The sequence below is a fragment of the Narcine bancroftii genome, chromosome 4 (assembly GCF_036971445.1).
Source record: "Narcine bancroftii isolate sNarBan1 chromosome 4, sNarBan1.hap1, whole genome shotgun sequence".
Classification (NCBI taxonomy): domain Eukaryota; kingdom Metazoa; phylum Chordata; class Chondrichthyes; order Torpediniformes; family Narcinidae; genus Narcine; species Narcine bancroftii.
The window spans coordinates 241,344,604-241,360,656 of record NC_091472.1 but is presented as its reverse complement, the minus strand read 5'-3'; the positions used below and the strand labels follow the sequence as shown (position 1 = coordinate 241,360,656).

The 16,053-nt window shown below is 50.3% G+C and overlaps 2 protein-coding genes across 6 annotated transcripts in view; one reads left to right on the top strand and one right to left on the bottom strand.

The window, feature by feature from the left end:
- Nucleotides 1-2,082, bottom strand: part of lcmt2 (leucine carboxyl methyltransferase 2) — a 43,970-nt gene extending 41,888 nt beyond the window's left edge. Inside the window, exon 1 of the mRNA XM_069934486.1 lies at nucleotides 1,971-2,082. Within this exon, the coding sequence (XP_069790587.1) occupies nucleotides 1,971-2,063 (93 nt within the window). The 5' untranslated portion in view covers nucleotides 2,064-2,082. The remainder of the gene's footprint in view (nucleotides 1-1,970) is intronic.
- A 75-nt stretch (nucleotides 2,083-2,157) lies between these two features.
- LOC138761777 (nmrA-like family domain-containing protein 1) overlaps nucleotides 2,158-16,053 on the top strand; it is a 238,039-nt gene continuing 224,143 nt past the window's right edge. For 2 of the 5 annotated variants that reach the window (XM_069934496.1, XM_069934495.1), the window contains exon 1: nucleotides 11,996-12,170. The gene's annotated coding sequence lies outside the window, so the exon portion shown is untranslated. Of the gene's footprint in view, nucleotides 2,213-2,741; nucleotides 2,808-11,991; nucleotides 12,171-16,053 lie in introns of those variants that run through there. The other 3 variants (XM_069934491.1, XM_069934493.1, XM_069934490.1) reach the window with 3 other exon arrangements.

Sequence of the window (16,053 nt, the reverse complement as noted above, 5' to 3'; positions counted from 1 at the left end):
TAATGCCATTAGTTTGAAGTTGATGTTCTCAATTGGAGAAAGGTCAATTTTGAGGAAATGAGAAAGGATCTAGAACACATTGATTGGGTTAAGTTGTTTTTTGGCAAGGATATTTGAGGTAAATGGAAGACCTTCAAAGGTGAAATGTTGAGAGTGCAAAGTTTGTATGCTCTTGACAGGATTAAAGACAAAGTTAACAGGCATAGGGAACCTTGGTTTTCGAGGGATATTGGGATCTGGTTTGGAAGAGAGGTGTATAGCAAATATAGACAACATGGAACAAATGAGAAACTTGAGGAGTATAAAAAATTCAAGAAAAACAAGAAAGACATCAGGAAAGTTAAAAGACATGAGGTTGCTTTGGCAGACAATGTGAAGGAAAATCCAAAGGGCAGCGTAGGGCGAGCCAGTGCCTTGCTTGGACCTCGTTCGGGGCCATCATGTAGCAGGCCTTCAGTGCTTCGACGGCGGTCTCATATGTCGGGCAGTCTCGGATGACTGTGTACCCCTTCGTCCTTACCCTTGAGATGAGTACCAACCTCCGGAGCTCGTCTGTATGGGAGATGTCCCTGGTCATGTTCAGGTAGACCTGGAAGCAGTCTAGCCAATATGCAAACTCCTCAGCTGCATTCGGGGACTGGGGGTCTATTAGCAGCATACTGGGCATTATTCCATTCTTGATTGTTAAGCTAATAAAATTGTGGCATAGATAAAAGCTCCCACTCGACTGGAGGAAGAACAAATGCTTTTATTAGCTTACAACACAGGTAGGGTTCACGAATAGGCTTCAGAGGGATTCTGGGTTTAGGTGGGAACCAGGGTTATATACGGGCCCCAGGGGGAGGAGCTGGGAGGCGGGACCAGTCACTAGTACAGCACACCTAGTGAATCCCAGTTCAGTACACACCCACAGGGTGATTGGAGTTTGTTAGGTCGTGGACCTGTGACTCTCACAATTGCAAGTATCAAGATAAGCATTTGACTCACCAAGGCACTAAAGACAACAGACCAACTAGTGGTAAATCACAGGGCAGCCAAAGGGCCTGTGTCCCTGTTATACTCCATGATATAAAACACTCTTCTGAAATCAAATACAATATGAATAAACAACTAGTTTCTTCATTTCAACAATGAGAATAACTAACTTTATTTTATTGTTCTGCCACAAATTGCACACTGAATCACAAATTCCCATTCCCTTCAGCAGATGATGCATTATCTTAATGCTTTCTGATCCAACTGTTCAAATCATAGATTATTAGCAAGAATATCGTTTTACATAATTGGCTAAATATTTTCTCATCTCACCAAATCAAAACACATCCTCACTTACTCATCACACTTGACTTTCTAGTCAGATTTTAGATCACCTTGCCAAAAATAAACGGCCAGTGTCACCATTGCAACCCAAATCATTATTCAAAATCTTCTCAGCAAAGACTGCACATGACCTAATTTATCAATGTCATGCGGCAGCTATCCGCATATCCTTCAGAGATGCCCACTCACAAAAAAAAACCGTCAACTGGCCCCTCAAGGCTGCTCATTCACCAAGATCCTAGCTGATCTCTTGACGCATCATTTTCACTCATTACTCCCATGGACTCCCTTGACAGTCAGAAATTGATTTCTGAGGTGGTTGGACTGCCACGTGCAGAGAGCAACTAAATCGCATTTATTCGAGCTAATAATGGAAAGGCCTTTACAAATAATCAATGAATTCCAATCTCCATCATCAGCTGGGAAAGCCTTAAACCAACCTTGTTACTCTATTTTGCCTTCAACTCTCCACTCATACCTTCGGCTGTCTTACACCTCCCCTCATATCCGCACCACAGACACACACAGGGAGAGAAGCATAGACGCCTGGCGATGGCCCACTCAAACACAAGAACTGAAATAAACACAACCCTCTGATCAAAGAGTCTGCATTCCCGCTTTTTTTTTATCCCGGAGCGACCATCACTCACAGCTGTATCTTTCCCGGCCTGTTTCCTACTCCTACATCTCCTATTTGTGGCGCTGACTGAATTGCCCTCTTCTCCGCCATCCTCCAAGCCCATGGCTGCAGCATTCGACGCATGCCCACTATCAAGGAGGAGGGCCGAAAACCTGCACATGCGCACTGATGAGAAGCCAGCCGTCTCTGCGCTTGCGCATAAGGTAATCAGGCGCTTCGGAGCCACTGTTGGAAGGTGAGAGGAGTGAGCAGGTGAGGCAGTATTCATGCGTCCGGTTAACGTTTCGGGTTGGGACCTTTTACTGAGGCTTCTTCAGAGTTCGGCAGACGTGACTGCAATCACAGAATGGCGCAAGAGTTTATTTCAGAGAAACATACAAGTTGTAGATGCTGGGTCCTGAGTCCTCGGCCACTTGTAAATCTTTCGAAATATATTACAATGCTCTAATGATAGATTTGTGTAGCATGGAAACAGGCCCTCGAGCTCAACTCGCCGACCAAATTGCCAACGTTAACTTATTCCATTTCCCTACGTTTGGTCCATATCCTGGTGAACTCTTCCTATTCATGTACTAGTATAAACGTTGTCATCGTATCCACCCGTTATAGCTTGTTGTGCAGACCTTCTGTGAGAAAGTTGGCACTTGGGTCCCTTTGAAATCTTTTCCCTCTCACTTTATATCCAAGCCCTCTCATTTTTGGATTCCTTTTACCCGGGGAGAAAAGATGATAATGAGAATTTGCTTTCATTACATAAGTACAGGTACCAAAATTCTTACTTTGTGCAGCCAAACAGGTATATAAGAAAATATATCAACTGTCACAATATATCAAGAAAGAAAAAGAGGTAAGAAATATAAAAGGTGGATAAATGAAGACTGTGACCATTCTATGACTCTCAGGATTTTATGTGCACTTCAGCTTGCAATGGTACAGAAGAAAAAAAAATCTATCCAGTGTTTTCATGGAGTCATAGAGTACAGAGCAGGCCCTTTGCTTCATCCACTCCAAGTTGGCATTCTGGGTTCATCTCAATTTATCTGCATTGGTCTATTTATTTCTTTGACCTTCCTATCCATATGATCTATCAGAGTGCCCTTTGAACCTTGTCGTTGTACCCACTTCAATAACTTCCAGAAGCAGCTCATTCCAGATATGGACTACCTTCTGAGTCAAAATGTTGCTCCTTGAGTTCCTCTTAAATCACCCACCTCTCATCTTAAAACTATTCCCTCTAGTTCTAGAAATGTCTACCTTGGAAAATAATATGTAACACTGTAATATGGAGGATTGTGTGTATCACCTAGTCAGAAGTCACCTCACCTGCCAATTAAGGTCAAGCTCTGCCCACAGATTAGCACACACCTGACCATTGGCTTCACACCTGGGCTGGACTCTCCAGCTGATTGCACTGTAAAGCCCACCACGTGTGGATCATCTGTCTCTTTTTTTCCCTGGGACAAACACTAGTTCCACTCCAGGTCGTGAACCATGAAGATGCTGGAGAATCATTGGTAAGATGTGCACTGACAGAGGAAGGGGAGCTGTAGTGTGGTACACCTATCTTCTTCTTTGGCTTGGCTTCGCGGACGAAGATTTATGGAGGGGGTAAAAGTCCATGTCAGCTGCAGGCTCGTTTGTGGCTGACAAGTCCGATGCGGGACAGGCAGACACGGTTGCAGCGGCTGCAGGGGAAAATTGGTTGGTTGGGGTTGGGTGTTGGGTTTTTCCTCCTTTGCCTTTTGTCAGTGAGGTGGGCTCTGCGGTCTTCTTCAAAGGAGGTTGCTGCCCGCCAAACTGTGAGGCGCCAAGATGCACGGTTTGAGGCGATATCAGCCCACTGGCGGTGGTCAATGTGGCAGGCACCAAGAGATTTCTTTAGGCAGTCCTTGTACCTTTTCTTTGGTGCACCTCTGTCACGGTGGCCAGTGGAGAGCTCGTCATATAACACGATCTTGGGAAGGCGATGGTCCTCCATTCTGGAGACGTGACCCATCCAGCGCAGCTGGATCTTCAGCAGCGTGGACTCGATGCTGTCGACCTCTGCCATCTCGAGTACTTCGACGTTAGGGATGAAAGCGCTCCAATGGATGTTGAGGATGGAGCGGAGACAACGCTGGTGGAAGCTTTCTAGGAGCCGTAGGTGATGCAGGTAGAGGACCCATGATTCAGAGCCGAACAGGAGTGTGGGTATGACAACGGCTCTGAATACGCTTATCTTATACACCTATAGACCACTGTTATTGTAGGCCTAGTATCAAGGAGTGGTTGGCAATGTATTGTATTCCTTGACTGAAGTTATTTCTCTGCAAGTGGTTGTATTAGGTAGCTGCTATGTCCAATTCAATGCAACTGAATAGTGCAATCCTGACAAGAGTGCATGTGTGTGTGAGTGTATCTTATCCCCGTTGCAGCTTCCCAACCCGTTTGAACAAAGATCACTGTTCTAATTAGCCTGAGTTCAGACTTGCTGCTCTTTGGATTCGTCAGGCTTGTTTTCCCTCCCATAACACTGCACATTCACTTTATTCATGCCCTTCATGCTTTTATAACCTTTATAAGGTCACCTTCAGCCTTCTATGCTTCAGAGCAGCCATTCTCAGTGGGGGCCACGGCACACTTAAATAAAAGCTTTGTTTTCTTTTCACCGCAAGTAACATGAATTTTTTTTTTAATGTGCTCAGTACGAGAGAAGTACAGAAAAAAACAAAACTTGAGTACTTCACAGGGAAGGGACCATAAACTTTGAAAAGAATTCTTGGGGGGGGGGGGGGGTGGGGCCATAGCAAAAGAAAAAGTTGAGAATTGCTGTTATAGAGAATAAAGATCCAACCTATCAAACCTCTCTTTATAATTTAAACCCTGCATTCCTGGTAATATCCTTGTGAATATTTTCTGCATCCTTTCCAATTCATTGATCTCCTTTCTGATACTGGGTGACCAGAATTGCACACTGTGGTTTCACCAACATATTGTAAATTGTTATGAGGTCCCAACTCTTGTATACATTGCCTTGACCAATGTAGTTAAGGGTACAAAATACTGAATCAGCCAGTTTATGGGGACCCTTCCCTGTGAAGCAGTCAAGTTTTGGTTTCTTTCATACTTCTCTCCTACTGACTATATAAAAAAACAAAAAATATTAATGTGCCGCCTCTATCAAGGATCTACATATATGTACACCAAACTCTTTATTCTATGATACTCTTCAGAGCTGTGCCATTTATTGTGCAAGTCCTGCCTTGGTTTAACTTACTAAAATGCAACAGTTTGCACTTTTCTAAATTAAATTCCATTTGCCATTCTTTAACCCATTCTCCCAGTTTACCTAGATTATGAGGTAATCTTCAATGACCTTAGACAACATCTGGCAAAATGTTATTGTGCAGTTTTTTAACAGAGAAACAGCAAAAAAATGAGGAGTAGGGCATGAAATCTCTAGACTCTGCCCAGCCATTCACTAAGCTCACGCCTGATATGATCTTTGTCACATTTTATGGCCTGTTCCCCTTTGCCATTGCCACTTTTTACTTCACTTAAAAATTATTTATACCGATCCCACTGCCTCGTACTCTCCCCACAGCCCTGTATCAGTCCCCACACTGTGGGGCGGCCAGCGCGGGACATCCCCATACTGATCCCACTGCCCTGTGCTCTCCCCACAGTCCTGTATCAGTCCCCACAGAAGGGTCAAGAGAGGTCGTGGGGATGAAAAGCTGGATAATGCAAATACACATAAGGAATCTGACCTTTTATCACCAATTGATACAGTTTGAAGACAATATGTTGATGAGTAAGAGATCAAGAATAAATTCTCAGGAGGCTCCAGAACAGGTTAGAAAGAGATGCAGCTGGTTGTGATAGTCTAACTGTAAATGGATGGGGTGTGGCAGCCCGCCACCACAGAGATCGAGCCGGCACATAGTGTGGTGCACATGGTAGTAAACAGCAGCATAACACACTGTAACACGTTCCTTAACACAGCAAACCAGCGTGGTTGAAAGCTGGAGCAGTACAAGACCAGCAGCCCTAAAATGGCACTGGCCAAGCTGCCCAGCTAACAGATCAATAACAGGCTGGGGAAGAAGGGTATTCACATGCAAGAATGTTCCCGCCGTCGATTGGTATTCATGCAGCTGATGTCAGCCAATCAAACAAACGGCGGGAACTCCAACTGTATAAGAGGAGCCTTTCCAGCCTCAATAAATCTCAGATCTTAACCTCCTACACTGCGAGTGTGGGTGTTTCTTTGTTACAGTTGGCAACAGGAGAGTGATAACAGAAAATGTCACGTGTGACTTTTGTTAGGCCCTTTTGAATCTCTTTGAAGTAGAGAAATGGTGGTTGTTTGCATAAAAGACACCAAATGAAAGGTACAAATTGAGGAAATTTCTAAGTGATATTGCCAGGTTATGAGATAAACTTTTCTGGGTGTTATTTATGAAAATGTTTTCAGTCGGATGATCACACTGAAGTCAACCTAGAAAGATACACTCCTGCACAAATCATGTTCTGTTACATTTACTGCAGCACAAATTTGTACCTCTCACTTTGTTCGTTTTAGATTGGTCACTCACAGTGTTTGAGCTACCGAACGAAAACGGAGACACACGCCAAGAACACTTCATTTTATACAAATCTTTATTACAAAATCTTAAGCTGATTTCAAACTACAATATGCAAGCCCTTCCCAATTATACTTATCAACGGCTGGACTGGTCCCAACTGCCGAAGCGAGGCAACGACCGCACACTTGTAGTAGGTTGTCGGGGCGCCGGTAGCAGCTTCTCCACCTCCCCCGACCGGGACGTTGGTTGGACTCTGGAAGTTCTTCTTGTTGCTGAGAGACGTTTCCAACTTCAGAGAGTCTGAAACTTCAGCAGCGAGGCCATGGCTTATGTTACCCAAAAATTGCTTACTCAAGCACCTATTCCCTGCAGAAAAAAAAGATAACCGAGTACGGCTAGGCTTCTATCAAATACCACAACTTTCTAGCTTATCACTTTGAATACAATGATTTACTTAGCTTCAAGGCCTTGCCTGACAGTCTGCGACCAACAATCTCAAACGGCAACTGGCTAACAAGCAGGAAGATTAAACGTTCTTGGTACCAGATGTCTTTTTGTCAGATAACTGCATCTCTGGGCCCCATGGTGGAATTTAGCTTATGCCTGCTGATTCCTACAGTATTCTCAAATAGGTTACTGATGCTCATCCTTGCATAAGCAAAAGCATGGTCTAAATCCTCCATTACAGATGATCACACTGAAGTCAAGCTAGAAAGATACACTTCTGCACAAATCATGTTCTGTTATATTTACTGTAGCACTAATGGCAGGTGAAGCAGGTTATTTTTAGATGTGGAACCAATGCTCCATAAGTTCTAACTATTCTCTGAAGTAAATTTAATGTGATTACCTTGATTTACTTCAGTGAAGAAATGCCATTGCTGTCTTTGAAATATTTAGTTGTGTGGATTCCCTGCTGGGTTCCTTGCTATAAAGGAACAATACCACAAGTATATTGCTGTAATGCAAGCAAATGGCCCATTAATTGCTACTATCTGTGACATTTAAATCATACCCTGCTCTTTGGTCTTTTATAGTAAACTAAAATGCATACAAGTCAAGCAGGCTGATGATGCTTGGGTAATAGATTTAAATCTAAAAGTCAGATTATGTTTTCAAGGATGTATCATCTAGCCTTGTTATTGATAGTTTAAATCATTTTCTTTAATTAAAAAAATGGACTGGATACAAATACTATCAGATCTGGATTAATAACTCATCCTTTCAGATGAACATTATGTAGCTGCTTAATATGTAACATGCAGTGCAATTTCTAATAGTTTTAATAATAGATGAAGCAGTGAAACTGGTCAAGACAGTGCTGGGGGTCTACATTGACAAAGTTAACTAAATATCTTTTTTCTTCAACTATGAAAGGAAATGTTGGGATGTTGTACAGTTAATCACATTTATTTGTGTTAATTTGAATTGAGAATCACAAAGTCTATATTTGTGCTGTTCTCTCAAGCTTGCAATAGATTTTAGTCAGGGTGAAGAGGATTGATAGGAATTGGTTTTTGGACTCATCAGCAAACTCTAGACCAATTCAGATACCACAAAAGTTGTGATTTTAAGGCAGAGAAACTCCACCAAGACCACAATTACCTACCTTTCTGAATGTGCAAAGGTGGTCTCCGAGCCACATATTCCAACTCCTCTCCAAGAGGGATAATCTCTGCAGCACAATCCTCCGCCAATCAATCTGAATGTTCTTCTTTGGCTTGGCTTCGCGGACGAAGATTTATGGAGGGGGTAAAAAGTCCACGTCAGCTGTAGGCTCGTTTGTGGCTGACAAGTCCGATGCGGGACAGGCAGACACGGTTGCAGCGGATGCAGGGGAAAATTGGTTGGTTGGGGTTGGGTGTTAGGTTTTTCCTCCTTTGCCTTTTGTCAGTGAGGTGGGCTCTGCGGTCTTCTTCAAAGGAGGTTGCTGCCCGCCAAACTGTGAGGCGCCAAGATGCATGGTTTGAGGCGATATTAGCCCACTGGCGGTGGTCAATGTGGCAGTCCTTGTACCTTTTCTTTGGTGCACCTCTGTCACGGTGGCCAGTGGAGAGCTCGCCATATAACACGATCTTGGGAAGGCGATGGTCCTCCATTCTGGAGACGTGACCCACCCAGCGCAGCTGGATCTTCAGCAGCGTGGACTCGATGCTGTCGACCTCTGCCATCTCGAGTACTTCGACGTTCGGGATGAAAGCGCTCCAAAGGATGTTGAGGATGGAGCGGAGACAACGCTGGTGGAAGCGTTCTAGGAGCCGTAGGTGATGCCGGTAGAGGACCCATGATTCGGAGCCGAACAGGAGTGTGGGTATGACAACGGTTCTGTATACGCTTATCTTTGTGAGGGTTTTCAGTTGGTTGTTTTTCCAGACTCTTTTGTGTAGTCTTCCAAAGGCGCTATTTGCCTTGGCGAGTCTGTTGTCTATCTCATTGTCGATCCTTGCATCTGATGAAATGGTGCAGCCGAGATAGGTGAACTGGTTGACCGTTTTGAGTTTTGTGTGCCCAATGGAGATATGGGGGGGCTGGTAGTCATGGTGGGGAGCTGGCTGATGGAGGACCTCAGTTTTCTTCAGGCTGACTTCCAGGCCAAACATTTTGGCAGTTTCCGCAAAGCAGGACGTCAAGTGCTGAAGAGCTGGCTCTGAATGGGCAACTAAAGCGGCATCATCTGCAAAGAGTAGTTCACGGACAAGTTTCTCTTGTGTCTTGGTGTGAGCTTGCAGGCGCCTCAGATTGAAGAGACTGCCATCCGTGTGGTACCGGATGTTTACAATCTGAATGTACAGCTGCTCTAAGCGGCTGTTCAGGGGCGGGCTGATGATGTCGTCAGCCCACAACCCATCTCCTCACTCACCCCTCTCCCTCCAAGTCAGGGACGGCAGGGAGCCCTTGGGGCAGTGGGAGCCGTCGGCGGGGACAAGCGGGGCAGCGGGAGCGGCCAGCGGGGCAGCGGGAGCGGCCAGCGGGGCAGCTGGAGCGGCCAGCGGGGCAGCGGGAGCGGCCAGCGGGGCAGCGGGAGCGGCCAGCGGGGCAGCGGGAGCGGCCAGCGGGGCAGCGGGAGCGGCCAGCGGGGCAGCGGGAGCGGCCAGCGGGGCAGCGGGAGCGGCCAGCGGGGCAGCGGGAGCGGCCAGCGGGGCAGCGGGAGCGGCCAGCGGGGCAGCGGGAGCGGCCAGCGCGGGAGCGGCCAGCGGGGCAGCGGGAGCGGCCAGCGGGGCAGCGGGAGCGGCCAGCGGGGCAGCGGGAGCGGCCAGCGGGGCAGCGGGAGCGGCCAGCGGGGCAGCGGGAGCGGCCAGCGGGGCAGCGGGAGCGGCCAGCGGGGCAGCGGGAGCGGCCAGCGGGGCAGCGGGGTCGGGCAGCGGGGGCGGCCAGCGGGGCAGCGGGGGCGGCCAGCGGGGCAGCGGGGGCGGCCAGCGGGCCAGCGGGGGAGCGGCCAGCGGGAGCGGCCAGCGGGAGCGGCCAGCGGGAGCGGCCAGCGGGGGAGCGGGAGCGGCCAGCGGGAGCGGCCAGCGGGGGAGCGGCCAGCGGGGGAGCGGCCAGCGGGGGAGCGGGGAGCGGCCAGCGGGGGAGCGGGAGCGGCCAGCGGGGGAGCGGGAGCGGCCAGCGGGGGAGCGGGAGCGGCCAGCGGGGGAGCGGGAGCGGACAGCGGGGGAGGGGGAGCGGCCAGCGGGGGAGGGGGAGCGGCCAGCGGGGGAGCGGCCAGCGGGGGAGCGGCCAGCGGGGGAGCGGCCAGCGGGGGAGCGGCCAGCGGGGGAGCGGCCAGCGGGGGAGCGGCCAGCGGGGGAGCGGCCAGCGGGGGAGCGGCCAGCGGGGGAGCGGCCAGCGGGGGAGCGGCCAGCGGGGGAGCGGCCAGCGGGGGAGCGGCCAGCGGGGGAGCGGCCAGCGGGGGAGCGGCCAGCGGGGGAGCGGCCAGCGGGGGAGCGGCCAGCGGGGGAGCGGCCAGCGGGGGAGCGGCCAGCGGGGGAGCGGCCAGCGGGGGAGCGGCCAGCGGGGGAGCGGCCAGCGGGGGAGCGGCCAGCGGGGGAGCGGCCAGCGGGGGAGCGGCCAGCGGGGGAGCGGCCAGCGGGGGAGCGGCCAGCGGGGGAGCGGCCAGCGGGGCGGGAGCGGCCAGCGGGGGAGCGGCCAGCGGGGGAGCGGCCAGCGGGGGAGCGGCCAGCGGGGGAGCGGCCAGCGGGGGAGCGGCCAGCGGGGGAGCGGCCAGCGGGGGAGCGGCCAGCGGGGGAGCGGCCAGCGGGGGAGCGGCCAGCGGGGGAGCGGCCAGCGGGGGAGCGGCCAGCGGGGGAGCGGCCAGCGGGGGAGCGGCCAGCGGGGGAGCGGCCAGCGGGGGAGCGGCCAGCGGGGGAGCGGCCAGCGGGGGAGCGGCCAGCGGGGGAGCGGCCAGCGGGGGAGCGGCCAGCGGGGGAGCGGCCAGCGGGGGAGCGGCCAGCGGGGGAGCGGCCAGCGGGGGAGCGGCCAGCGGGGGAGCGGCCAGCGGCCAGCGGGAGCGGCCAGCGGGAGCGGCCAGCGGGAGCGGCCAGCGGGAGCGGCCAGCGGGAGCGGCCAGCGGGAGCGGCCAGCGGGGGAGCGGGAGCGGCCAGCGGGGGAGCGGCCAGCGGGCAGCGGGAGCGGGCAGCGGGGCAGCGGGAGCGGGAGCGGCCAGCGGGGCAGCGGGAGCGGCCAGCGGGAGTGGCCAGCGGGGCAGCGGGAGCGGCCAGCGGGGCAGCGGGAGCGGCCAGCGGGGCAGCGGGGCAGCGGGAGCGGGGCAGCGGGAGCGGCCAGCGGGGCAGCGGGGGCGGCCAGCGGGGCAGCGGGGGCGGCCAGCGGGGCAGCGGGGGCGGCCAGCGGGGCAGCGGGGGCGGCCAGCGGGGCAGCGGGGGCGGCCAGCGGGGCAGCGGGGGCGGCCAGCGGGGCAGCGGGGGCGGCCAGCGGGCCAGCGGGGGAGCGGCCAGCGGGGGAGCGGGGGCGGCCCGCGGGGGAGCGGCCAGCGGGGGAGCGGGGGCGGCCAGCGGGGGAGCGGCCAGCGGGGGAGCGGGCCAGCGGGGCAGCGGGGCAGCGGGAGCGGCCAGCGGGGCAGCGGGAGCGGCCAGCGGGGCAGCGGGAGCGGCCAGCGGGGCAGCGGGAGCGGCCAGCGGGGCAGCGGGAGCGGCCAGCGGGGCAGCGGGAGCGGGCAGCGGGGCAGCGGGAGCGGGCAGCGGGAGCGGGGCAGCGGGGCAGCGGGAGCGGGGCAGCGGGAGCGGCCAGCGGGGCAGCGGGAGCGGCCAGCGGGGCAGCGGGAGCGGGCAGCGGGGCAGCGGGCAGCGGGGCAGCGGGAGCGGGCAGCGGGCCAGCGGGAGCGGGCAGCGGGCCAGCGGGAGCGGGCAGCGGGGCAGCGGGAGCTGCCAGTGGGGCCGCTCTCTGTGGCTCACAACGTGGCAGAGCGATGGCCATCTTCCCTACCTAAAATCCCCCAAGCAGCTGGAACTGTTCTGGGAGCCACAGAGCAATTTCAGCTGCGAGGTCAATTATGGTTAGGGAAGATAGCCATTGCTCTGCCACATATTGATGACGGGTGGTGCAATGGGACCAGTCGCCCCATCTTTGTCGGATCCGGAGGGCACTATGAGGCACCTCTGGATATCAATGGGATGCTGGAGCAGCCTTTTAGGGCTTCTGTCTGAAAGGTAAGTTCCCATTTTTCTATCTGCACTGTAGCCTGTCTCAAGGCAGAGGCCTAATATGAAATTGCCTTCTGATTAAGCTGCTGCCTCTACTTAAGCTCTGTGGGTAGCTCCAAAAGCTTGTCAAACTCATTCCCATGCAGCCAACATATAATAGTAACAAAGGATTTGGATCAGATTATTGAGATGGATGCAAGAATGACAAAAATCATTTTTTTTAAATTTTAAATATGGAGTCCATGCATGGAGCTTAAAAGATCTATCTCAGGATTCTTTGCATTTTTTATTGTATTCTAGTTTTCCACCAAATGTGTTCAATCAGGTGTAGTCAGATTTGAGACAATTTCATCATTCTTCTTAGAAGAACATATGCCTCATTGCATGAAATGACCCTGTCTATCTGGGAGTACTGTGTTAAAGTCATTAGCCAAGAATGCAGATTTTAAACCCTCCCATGGCCTTGGCCCTTTCTATCTCTCTAATCCCTGAAAAATTTACACTGATTCCTGCTTAAGATCCACCTTGATATAAAAACACTCATTCTTGTTTTCAAATCCCTCTATAGGCTTTCCCTTTCCTGACACTATAATCTTTTCCAGCCCAATAATCCTCGTAGATTGTTGTGCACTTTCCATTTTGGCCTCTTGAATATTGCTGATTTTAATTGCTATGCCTTTGGTGGGAGTTTAACATGTCAAAAGTAAGGACTTTCAGCTCTAGAATTAATCAACCTATATCTACAACCCATCTCATGTGCCTCATCTACCACCACCATTACCACTGAACTATTATTTTCCCTTTAAGATGTAGCACCTCTGGCCAAACTTTTTATTGTCTGCACAAGTAAGCTTTTATCTGGGATGCTTTCCCAATTTGATGATGAAGGTCCATTGAAGTTCTTTGGTACATTTTTCCATGTTTAGGTAAATTATCAGTCGAAGTGCGATTTCAAAAAAAATGTTAAATTGAATTAATTAATTATGTATTCTTCACATGTACTGAAATACTGTAATAAGCTTCAATTTGCATGCTACCCAGGCAATTCAACTCATCCAACAGTTAGTGCAACAATAACATGTAAAACAAAAGTAGAGAGCAGTGTAACAGTACTCAAACAATGCAGGATATAGAGAAAAGTGCAATTGTAAAAGACAGTACAAGGGCATCACTTTTTACCAGTGTGGGATTCATTCAAGAATCTGATAATGAGAGGGAAATAATGGTCCTTCAATCTGTAGCTTTGAATTCTTAAGCACACCTGCTTGATAGAAGGAGGGAAAAGAGTATGACTGGAGTAGGATGAGTAGTTTAATATTTTAGCAGCTCTCCCAAGGCAGTGGCAGGTATAGGCAGAGGGAGATAGGTTTTCCTAATGGCTTGAGCTGCATTTACCACTCTCTTCAGTTCCTCATAGCCTTGGGCAGAAAAGTTCCTATACCAAGCTGAGATACATCCAGACAGGATATTCTCTCTGGTTTATCTGCAAAAGATGAATTTTCTCAGACTTTTTGGAATCTATTGTGTACTTTCTTGCTTGTAATATCAACATAGATAACAATAGGTTGTTGTGTAGCCGTGTGCTACTGGAAAGAAGACACACACTCGTAGTGTAGTCAAGTTAAGCTCTGAGCTTTATTAGGGCTCAGGCCTAATAAATCATGTCCTCGCATGTCCGTCCCTGGAAGGTGGAATTGGGGCCAGGTTGCGACTCTTTCCCTTAGCTTGCCGAAGAACGCTGCAGAGTCATCCTGCTTTTCACCTGGGGGTGATTCTCCCGGGACCACCAGTGGAGCTCTGTGGAAGAGTTCAGCCGAAGAGGTGTTGAAGTCCTCCTTGGATGCCCAACAACGCCCATGGTAGCTCATCTACCCAAATGGGTCCTTGGAGTCTGGTCATGAGTGTGGTTTTGAGGTGCCTGTGGAAGCACTCCACCAACTTATTGGACTGTGGGTGGTAAGTTGTTGTGATGCAGCTGGGCACCCCACAGACTGGCGAGGTCAGACCATAGACTGGAGGTGAATTGGACCCCTCTGTCGGATGTGACGTTGGACAGTAACCCAAACCATGCCTCCCATGACAAGATGAGGGCCCTGGTGCACAAGGTTGTGGACGTATCTGCCAGCGAGTCTGCTTCTGGCCACCTAGTGAAGCGGTCGACCATCGTGGATAGCGGAAACCCTGGGATACTAGCAAGGATCCTACTATGTCCACGTGGATGTGGTCAAACCTTCGTTCCACATAAACATATGCCACTGATAATACATCCAAGCAGAAAAGTTCCATTTACACTTCAAAAGCAACTAAAGGCAGAGTTGGACAGGGTGGAAAGCCTGAACATGATTCAGAAGATAGATGAGCCAACAGAGTGGGTGAGTTCACTCATTGTTGTGGATAAAAAGAATGGAAAGCTTAGAATTTGCCTGGATCCAAGAGATATAAACGGAGCAATAAAGACAGAACACTGAAAGCTCCTGACACATGAACAAATCATGTCACAGTTTGCAAAGCTTTTGAGCAAGTTAGATGTATCATTAGGATTATGGCAGTTGAAATTGGATGAAACAAGTTCAAGACTGTGCAAGCTCAATAGTCCATCTGGCAGATACAGATTCCTAACGTTACCATTCAGAATTGCCTCAGCTCCTGAAGTGTATCACAAAACTATCAACCTGGACGGAGTAGATGACATCATAGTATGGGGAATCACGAGTATGGAGCATGATGAGTGACTAAGGAAAGTGCTGAAAGCAAATCTGAAGCTGAATAGAGAGAAATATCAGCTCGAGATGACAGAAATAACATTTGTAGGAGATATTATTGGCATCAGACCAATCCCAGAAAGATGACTGCCATTGAGAACATGTCAAGGCCACAATGCAAAAAGGACTTATGGAGGAATGGTCAACTATATGGTTAAATTCATATCCAGCTTCTCAGAAAAGATGGCTCCATTGAGACAACTAATAGAAAAGAACATTGAATGGGAGTGGAATCACTAGCATGAAAAGTTATGGAGGGAACTAAAGAAACTGCTCACAGAGGAACCAGTTTTGAGGTTTTACGACCCAGTGACACCCATCAAGATATCATCAGACACATCACACAGTGGGCTCGGTGCAGTTCTTCTTGAAAAAATTTGATGACTGGCAACCCACTGCATATGCTTCACGCTCAATGACAGATGCAGAGACGCGATTCGCTCAAATTGAAAAGGAACTGCTCAGCATCACATATTCTTGTAAAAGATTTCGTCATTTTGTGTCAGGGCAAGCAATCAGTGTAGAGACTGACCATAAGCTCTTGAATGTATTGTTCCAAAAGCCATTAAATGAATGTCCACTTAGAATGCAAAGGCTGCGACGCTGTGCACTAAATGTAGTGTACTCTCCGGGTAAGCTAATCTACACAGCAGACACGTTGTCTCAAGCTGTTGACACGAGAGAGCCCGCAAACACCAAAATGGATGAAGACTTGAATGCCTTCAAGGATATGATCACAAGTGCACTTCCCATATCAGATGCAAAAATAAAGTCAGAGACCAACAAAGATGAAACACTGAGACAACTGAAAAAAAACCATCTTGGATGGATGGTCCAACATGTAGCAGGACTGATGTTTCAGAGTACTGGAACTGTAGGGTGGAACTATCAGTGATTGAAGACATCATCTACAAAGGAAGCAAAATCCTTATCCCAAAGAGTCTGAGAAAAGAGATGCTAAAAAGGATCCATGAAGGACATCTCGGAATCGAAAAATGTAAGAAAAAGCACGAGAGGTGATGTACTGGCCAGGAATTAACAATTATATAATAAATGAAGTGTCAAACTGTACAATATGCAGAAATATCAAGCAAGCAATCCTGTAGAACCACTAAAGCCACACCCAG